Raw genomic sequence first — 9,660 nt, 5'->3', positions numbered from 1 at the left:
TGCAACATCCTCCAACGTGCATCTAGAATTCTCCATGAATCCAACGTAAACATGCATGAAACTCGGTCAACTTACACTATATCTTCCACTACTCACGTTCACCAAAAGGTGCTAAATTACTCTTTTACCCCTAGACCAATCATGCCCATGATATGTTAATATGTTGACCCTAAAACTGTGACCCGCATGACCCGCGAACAACCGATTAACCCAACATCAACTTCAGATGACTGATTTGAAACACATACGAACAATATTGTAAGTAGTTTCATAATTCATGGAGGGCTATGACTGTTTGGTAAATTTTGTCGGTGAAGGACCAAGCCAAACAAACAATAAAAGTTGCGTGTAAAATGTAAAATGTAAACGGAGGGGAGGCAAAGCCGGTGGGAAACCACCGACTTTGTCTTTTAACAGAGTATATAATATAGAATATATAGTAATTAATATTTTTCTTGTGTTTTTGTTTACTTTGAATATTGAGTATTTGGGCTTTAAAACAGCCCAAGCCCTGAATTCCTGAAATAGAGTAGATAATGACTTGGCCCAACCACTCTCTTATGTATATTTCATTCTCTTCTGCAGTCAAAAATTCATTGAGAAAAACACCCCTCTCAAATCGATCCGGAATTCGTAGCATTGTTCAAATAGCTCGGGTCTCGAATCTCACTAAAAAAGCTTACTTTAAATACGCTTAATCTGTAAACGAGCCGCGCCAAGCTGGTTCAGTTTGTAAACAAGCCTGACTAGAGCCAAGGTTGGCTCGCTTGTTAGCTTGCTCGTTTTGCTCCTTAAACTAACCCCACGTTTTAAACGCAACTCTCCATCATTATTCGGAAAATTAAAGGTGTGAAAAACTTAGGTACAATTGAGAACCATATCCATATATCTTATTCCAAGAACAATCAATATAAGAATGTACCCTTTAAATATACTAGCAAACATAAAAGGAACTAGAATGCATGTAGTCTATACAAAGCAAATACATATAGCGTAGTTAAGTAGACCGATCTGTCGATTAATGAAAGGTTGCATATAGGAGTTGGTTCCATGTATCGGGCAGCCCGGGAAGACACCAATGACTGCAGTCTACACCGGAGTAGCCGTAAGCTGAAGGGTGTGCATCTTTCCTCAACTGAGACAATGTTGTGATATCCAACAAGTAAACTGGAATCTTTACACTCCCCAAAACTTTCTTCAAAACACCTAGGGCTTTAGGTGAACCTGCTGGATATGTTGACCCTTGTAATGGTTGTGCTTGTCCATTGCAACTCTTGGATGGTGATCCCCATTCTTGTCCCCTTATTTTGAAATGAATTTAACAATTCTTAAACAAACTTCAGAGTGGCTGAGCATATTTTCAGGTTTAAAGCAAAGCTTAACTTTAATGCTTTTTTCATATAGCAGTTTTCACTGTAGGTGTAATCGAGTTGAGCTCGAGCTCAGCTTGTAAGTAGTTCTTAGAGCTCAAGGTTGGCTTATTCATCATTTATTCGTTAATTTATATATATATAAAATTATCTTTTCGTATATAGCAAAAAAATTATATATATTTATAATTATATTTTTTAAATATATAACAATATTCAGTATGTAAAATATGCCTTATCGTACGAGCGTACGAGATTTGAAGTTCGCGCATTTTAAACTTTATAACTTAAAAGTCGCATGTTGTAAAAACCAAAAAAAAAATCGAATGTTGAAAAAACAAAAAAATCGCATGTTGAAACTGAAAAAAAATCGCATGTTGTATAAATGAAAAAATAGCATGTTATAAAAAAATTGCGTGTGAAAAATGAAGTTCGCATGTTGTAAGTCAATCTCGTACGCAGCGTACGTTAACACAAATTGTACGTTAACCACCCCATAATATATATTAGTCATTTTCATCAAATTTATTTATAAAAATTATTATCATATAATTTTGTATTTAGCATATTAAAGGAAATTATATAAATAATAGACTCGTGACCGGCTCGAGCTTAAGGATTGGGTTCGTTTATTAAAAAAATATTAATTTTAGACTCGAGCTCATTTAAACTAACTCGATTCAAGCTTTTAACAAGTCAATCTCGTGTAGCTCACAGGCCATTTGGTTCGTTTTCACCAATTCATTACAATGAGTATTAGTCAATCACACTTTGTTTTTCTTGAGTTAATAATTTAATATTTCAGGAAAATATTTTTGTTGGATGAAGTTCTTACACGTAATGTGAAGGCGATATCCCCTGGAAGAATACTTTGGTCTTAGCTGGATTGACATTAAGATCGACCCATCTTGCCCATGTTGTCATGCCCTTGAAGTATGCCTCGAATCGGTCCATATCTTTCGATATTGACGAGCCGTATTGCATATAATCCCATCTGTAGGAATCGTGATAACAACATATGAGATCGACCTATTATAATAAATGTTGGAAGGTATTTTAAGGCGGGGGGTCTGATTGTGGGCGTCTTTTATCTTTAGGGATAATTGATAAGGTTTACCCTCATTTCATCCTCCCTACACCATACTCTACGAGTGGGATTCTATTGGATACGTTTATTTGTTTGTTTGTTTTTTATTATTATAAATGCAATGGTATATGGGAGATGATCCTTACGGTTGTGATCGTCCTGTGTGCGTCCACCAGTGCCACGAATTGAAAACGAGCACATCCATCCCTTTCCATGCCTTGCCAGCTTGAATGGAATCCAGTTTCAGCACGCGGCCAATTTTTTCTCTTACAATATCGACCAAGTATGTCGAGCGATATAAAAATATTGTTACTCCATAGTCCTGCACATTTATTTATTGTTATTTATCGAACTTTCTTAGGCTACTTTTTACATATACCCTGCGAATTTTAATTGAATTACAACAACTATACCTAATAAAACCTCACCAATAATTAGGGTATGGGGAGGATGGGATGACATTCTAGTTAAATAATCCCGACAAATAATTAATAAGTTGTTTAGTGGTGATTTTCTGGGCGGTATTGGATAAAAAAATATCACCTCAGGTTTTAACATATTCTTAAATAACAGTAACCCTTAAAATATCTGTTGGTGTTCCGTCAGTAATCCGTCAAAAGCTATCAGTTTGGCGACTTTACAATAGGTATGCGTGATTAGTTAATAATTGATATCGTCGGTGATTGAACTTTGCAAGTAGTGGGACACATGCCATTTTAACCACATAAAGGGTGCCGTTTATAAACAGGAGTTACACAAGGACTATAAAGGGTAAACACTTTTTTCAATAATTTATTAACTACTGTCCACGACCAGGACACATTTGTGCCCCTTCTTTTGTTTCTTTTGCTTTGTCTTCATCATACCATAACATTTGGAGATCTATCTTAGAAGTGTTTATTGCAAGGAGCTAATGCAATAGTTAGCCGACTCCTACTTAAAGGAGGTAGAAAGGAGTCCAATGGGTATAGCTTAGACTACGAGTGGAGTGGAGTTAAGCAACCCATAAGCAGATGACAAAAAGGTCTTGACGAGCCAGGTCATATGGCAAACAACGATATGCGGTTTGACATAGCTGCCAGACTTGAATTTTGTCAACTAAATATATATGCCTCCTATCTCATCACACAAGATTTTCTCTAAACTTTAGCTATTTTCAATTTTTAAAACGCGCAAATCATTAATAGCCTTAATTAACACGTTTGTTTATGTTACTTTCAGTTTTGACACTTTATAATTTAATTTTAGAGATGCCTAGCAAACTTAGAAATCCCTGTAAAAGGGACCCTTATGTAATGTTCCAATCATATAGTGTTATATCATATTTCTTCAGCAGTCTGGTTATTTTTCGTATTTAATTTCCACTATATGTCAATTTAGTAAAAAAAAAAAAAAAGAATAATATATTGAGAACTGTAAGAAGCGTATAATCAGCGTACATGATGTACAAGTGGAATTAATACGGTTGGAGAGAATATAAGTAGTTTACCCACACATGCTCTTTATTTCAGCTCCTTGATAATTCAACTCTCAACATCCAACAAATCGTATGTGTTTTTCAAGAAAAAGAAGAAAAAAAAAACTCACTTTGCTAGTTGCCACTTTTACCTAAAAAAACGAATTTTCTTTTGGGCTGGTGTCTTTATGCCAGCTGACCTTTTCTGCCGACAACTTGAAAATGGGAATAAAACCAAAAAACATAATGGTATGGTAAAAGGTCAATCTATCAACGACTTGACATCAACAAACTCGCACATGATCTTGCTTAGATATTTCATTTTCCACTTTCTCAAGCAGTACAGTTTTATGTGGATGTGTTGCATCTCGTACTCAAAGCACTTGTGTAGCACAAACATTTTTTTGTGAGGATTAACTACAACACATCTTCATTTAGAGGAGCAAACTTCTGTACTTGGCATGCGAAATAAATATTTAAAATTAATGAATATATGTGTATATATATTGAGTTGAAGAAACCGTAATTTGAAAACCTTTTGAGTTGAAGAAACCATGCAAAAACCCTATGTAACAAACCATTTTTTATAAAAATAAAAATAAAAAGTAAGGACATTTAATATACATATGTTTGAGCGTTTTTAAGTAAAATTTTATATGTAACAAGTATGTAACATCATTTTTTGCTAACAATAGGTGTGTTGCATATATGGAATAGATTGGTGTTTTTGAAAAAAAAAATCACTCGGCTTTTTTTAAAATATTTAGAATCAAAACGTTCCCTATATGTATATTATTCAACTCCCTTAAATTTAAAAATAAAAACAGTTTTTACATGGTGTTACAAGGGGGGTTTATATGGTTTCCTTAACTAGCTAGAGTAGGTTTTCTCTCTATATTTCCCCTATATGTGTAGATTGATGGGAAGTCTATTTTTACTCAAAAGAAGATACGTTTAACCAACCTCATTTCCTATGCTAACAATCGTGTCATAAATGAATGGATATTAAAACTGGAGTCATTATTAGTCCATGTGTAGTCATAACCCCCCATAACCTCCTTTACTCAAACATAACCCCCCATAACATATATGTGTAATGGATGACCCCATAACTCCCTTCAGTTATATATAATATGTAGGTATATATATATGTTTGAGAGAGAAATCAAAACAAAACCCTGTGACCACCATCACAGCCATTGAAACAAAGCGCCCCATAACCCCCAAGGGGCGGTTTCTGGGCGCTTTGAGGGTTTAAAGCGCCCCATCGATCGTCACCTCTCTACTACGCATGGCTTTACACAACTAACACAAATGGGTGGTTGTGTCTACAACGTCAAATCAGACATGAGATGATGATAATTGATAAACTTGGAAAAGGATAAAACTATCATTTAACTTTTATCCAGTTATTAGACTGTGCCATATGGGTTCGGGAAGGGCTCAGGAAGGTTGAGGTGGAGCATTTTGCCGACGGGGAACACCACCCCCACCGATGGTTCTTCGGTGCCCACGGGGAATTCCCCCCGATCTCCCCGATGATTTATATGTGTATTTTATTGATTCGTTTTCCTTGTTTTTAATATGTTTTTATGATACTTTGTTTTTTTTTGGTTACGGATTTGAACCAGGAAGAAGGGTTTTTTCTGTTTAGAGTTTTAATGGAAGAAATAGAAGGGTTTTTTTTTTCTTTTTTGAAGGTTTTAACCCTTAAGTTTATTTGTTAACTTACCAACCTTTCAAGTTTGTTTTAAGAGTGAATTGCAAGAATTGTCCTTTATCTTTATGCCTCTTTGCAGGCGGTGTCCTTTATGTTTAAAATTGATGAGTTTTGTCCTTTATATTTAAAATTCAAGCATGTTTTACCCTTTGGGCCTAACCCAGTTAGTTTTTTTTGTTAAATCTTGTCATGTGCCTTGCACATGAGGGCAATTTTGTCATTTTATCTCTTAGAGACTAATTATATAAATAAGTAACCATTTTATTTAAAAAAAACAATCATATGCTAATTAAGTCAAACAATAAATAGCAAATAGCAGACGACATTATACACTCCTGCATTCAAACCATGAAGCAATGGCCAGAGGAAGCTACGGTTACGGCCACACCTACGGCTATGGCGGTGAACAACTGCCAGAAGACAGACTCACTTCACTCTCCGACGATCTCTTAATCTCCATTCTCTCTCACATCGACACCAAACAAGCCGTTCAATCTTCAATCCTCTCAAAACGTTGGGTAAATCTCTGGACTCTGCTTCCTGTACTCAATTTCACCTGCGAACAGGACCAAAATTCTCCAAATCCTCCTGTTAACGATGGATATCTTTTCATTCACAGCGTTTTTGCTCGTCGTAACGCCTCAATTCTGATTGAAAAGCTAAGTGCTAACATTTCCGATCATGATACAACGTATAGAGTGTTCAACGACGCGTTATTGCTTCGTGTGTCTAATTTGCGAATCGACTGTTCTGAAAACATTGTTAAGTATTATCCGATTTCGTGCGTTGATTCGAGTGATTTGTTGATGAGTTTATTGTTGAAAGGGATGGTAGAATTTGGTTATTTTCCGAGGTTTAGGGGATTTTTGTTGAATTGAGTTGAATCTGAAAAATTTTGGGGTTTTGTATTGAATCTGGAAATTTGGGGGTTTGTGTAAATTTGGCGTGGTGGATGGGTGCTGATGGTGCCATTGCAACGGTGGTGGGTTGGTGGTTATGGTGGAAACAGGTGGCGGTGGTGGAAGGAGGCTGTGGTGGTAGCGGCGGTGGTGGAAGGAGGTTTTGGTGGTAGCGGTGGTGATTGTGGAAGGAGGTTGTGGTGGTGGTGGTGGTGGCGGCGGTTATGGTGGAAACAGGTGGAAGGAGGTTGTGGTGGTGATGAAGGAGGTTGTGGTGGTTGTCTGTTTGAATGAAATACAGAGGGAGGGAGATGAAGTACAGAGGAGGGAAATGGAGTAGAGAGGGAGAATTGTTTTTTTTAATCTTTCTTTTTAAAGTGTTTTTTTTTAATAAAATTGTTACTTATTTATATGATTAGTCCCTAAGAGATAAAATGACAAAATTGCCCTCATGTGCAAGGCACATGACAAGATTTAACGAAAAAAACTAACTGGGTTAGGCTCAAAGGGTAAAACTTGTTTGATTTTTAAACATAAAGGACAAAACTCGTCAATTTTAAACATAAAGGACACCGCCTACAAAGAGGCATAAAGATAAAGGACAATTCTTGCAATTCACTCTTGTTTTAATTTTAAATAATAGTTTTAATTTTAAAAAGACCTCCCAAATTTGTTTTTACTTATATATTTTAATGTTTTAAACTTTAATTAAAATTAAAAATATGTTTTAAACAAAATGCATTAAATACAAAATATAAAAAATGGAAGTGAGAAGAAGAGGAACCCTCTACTTTGGGGAAAGGTGCTGAGGGAAAGAGGAAGGTGATGTGGAGCTGGGATTGACATAGAGGAAAGGGAAACATACCTCATAGCCTTATGATTTAATTATTATCTCTTTTGTAAATAGAATATCGTATCTGATTAGGTTCTCTTGTGTTCACGTTTGTAACTTATAAATAATCATTCTCATTTGTAACTTATAATTAATTTGTCAACTTGTGGTGAATTTTCACAAACCCTACAATCTGTATAACTTCCTTTGATTGTGCCTAAATTGTTATATCAAAAGTTAACTGCCAATAGTTGATAGGGCAGTAAGGGGCATACCTGAAACGTAAGGGTAGTAAGCGGCTCCCCATGTTGCAAACTAGTCTTCGATCTTGGCACTGATGCGTGAAGCAAACAAGCTAACGATTGCCACATGTTCTCGCTCAGCGAGTCACCAACAAACATCACCTTCTTCCCTCTCCATTTGTTCAACAAATCCAACCCGTTAAACCTATAACAAATGCATCAATGTCAGATGTATAAATTCCAACCTTGATTTGATTTATTTTAGTGATCAATGGCTAACGAATTTACAAGGAAATATTCATCTTTTAGGAAAACTAAAGAAATCACAGTTGGTATTTATATTAATGCCTCGTTTGTATCATTTTTTAGCAAGCCTTTATTGTATTTTGATCAAACAAATTTGAAAGCAATATTATAATTAACTTTGCTTATTTTAACCACGGTAATCAATCTTTGGTTCTTTACTAGATAAAGGGATCAAATTGCTTGACCATATTTTAAACATATATTTCAAACATATAGTGTTTAACCATTTAGTAAATAACATCTTTACCAGTAATAATATTATTACACATGATAAAATAAAATAAAATAAAATAAAAGGAAAAAATAGAGATAAAAAGATGCAGACATATTATTATTTTAGAGGCTTTAAATAAAGAAAAGAAGATATAGCTTTTTTTTATAAAAGAACTAAACAAAAACCCTGTTAGTTGGAATGGCTATTTCAACTTTGAAGTGTACTCAAAAGTACCTATCAATTAACTGGCATCATTACAAGCATCAATTTTGGTCCAACACGGTCCATATCGTTTACTACTATAAGAAAGCTATTCTTAAACCATGGTTAATGGTTAATGGCTTTTAAAGGGTATTTTTGTTACATCAGCATGATAACGCCACTTCAAAAAAGGTGTAACGGTTAATGCCCATTTCATTCATTATTTTCCATTTTTGTCTCCTCTTTGGGCATTATTTTATAAGCGTCTCTCCCTTTTCATGCCCCTATAACGTCCAGAGGGACAGTGTTAAGGGCGTTATCAAACTCTTTCATGTCCATTACGCATGGCCTAAACATTATTATTGTCCATGTTAAACCGTTACAAATCTAATGTTATAGTGAACCCGTTTCACTTTGCTGTAAATAATAAATAAGAAATCATAAGTCATATATCAAAGAAGAATACTAATAAAGAAAAATAATAAGTGTTCTAATAAGCTCTACACATACACATACACATACACATATACAAAGAGTGTGAACCTGGGTAAGTTGCAAGAATCAGGTTTCCAAGAATACTTGAGATACTGGGTGTCTTTGCGGCCATGTTTTTGACAATCGTACCCGGGATCAATGTAGGGGCAGCTAGAAGCTGCATAGAGTGGGTATGAATTGTCAACAACCCATCTTCCCTTGAACAAATCACACCCTAATAATTCTCTACCCCTTGTTGAAAAACTACTACTTATATTATTGGATGATGAGAAAGGTACTTGTGTTTTGGCCAAAGTGACAGCCAAAAACAGTTGCACTTGAAGAAGAATGATGACACCAGTCAACAAAAGGCAGCTCCTATGGTAACCAAAATCCATATCTTTATGGATTTTGGTGAAGAGAGAGTGCTGAGAACTATGCTTGTTTAATAATTGTGTAGCCCTGTGACCCTTTATATATCATGCCTTTGCCCCATTCACTATCATATATAGAGAGAAACCGTACATCTGCATGCACGTATACTTACAAGTACATGTACACGTATACATGTAAACAAATGTTCCAGAGAGAGCTTTGTGTCTTTCGTCATGACGTGTATTATAAGGGAAACTTAACCTAATTATGCTATTGTATTGTTATAAATTAAAAATATCCAATATAATGCACAACTTTTATTTCCTAAATAAGTTTAAAGTTGTACACACTAGTAAAATTGGTGGTGTCTTAGAATACAAAGCAACAAATAACAAGATTACCACACTAATAAATAAAGAGTTTTTTCCCACAATAGTGTTGGTGAAAAAACTATTTACCAAAATGGTGTTGTTAGACAAGTATT

General features: G+C 35.1%; 1 protein-coding gene across 1 annotated transcript; it reads right to left on the bottom strand.

Moving 5' to 3' along the window:
• Window positions 1–858: 858 nt before the first annotated feature.
• On the bottom strand, window positions 859–9,302 carry LOC110898111 (protein trichome birefringence-like 38). The gene is made up of 5 exons (XM_022144857.1): window positions 8,871–9,302; window positions 7,640–7,811; window positions 2,604–2,779; window positions 2,206–2,364; window positions 859–1,301 (listed from the first exon to the last, which is right to left on the bottom strand). Exons 1-5 carry the CDS (start codon window positions 9,197–9,199, stop codon window positions 1,019–1,021), a joined length of 1,119 nt encoding a protein of 372 aa, XP_022000549.1. The 5' UTR covers window positions 9,200–9,302; the 3' UTR covers window positions 859–1,018.
• Window positions 9,303–9,660: the final 358 nt, after the last annotated feature.

Source organism: Helianthus annuus, chromosome 15 (assembly GCF_002127325.2).
Source record: "Helianthus annuus cultivar XRQ/B chromosome 15, HanXRQr2.0-SUNRISE, whole genome shotgun sequence".
Classification (NCBI taxonomy): Eukaryota; Viridiplantae; Streptophyta; class Magnoliopsida; order Asterales; family Asteraceae; genus Helianthus; species Helianthus annuus.
This window is presented reverse-complemented; position numbering and strand designations above follow the sequence as displayed.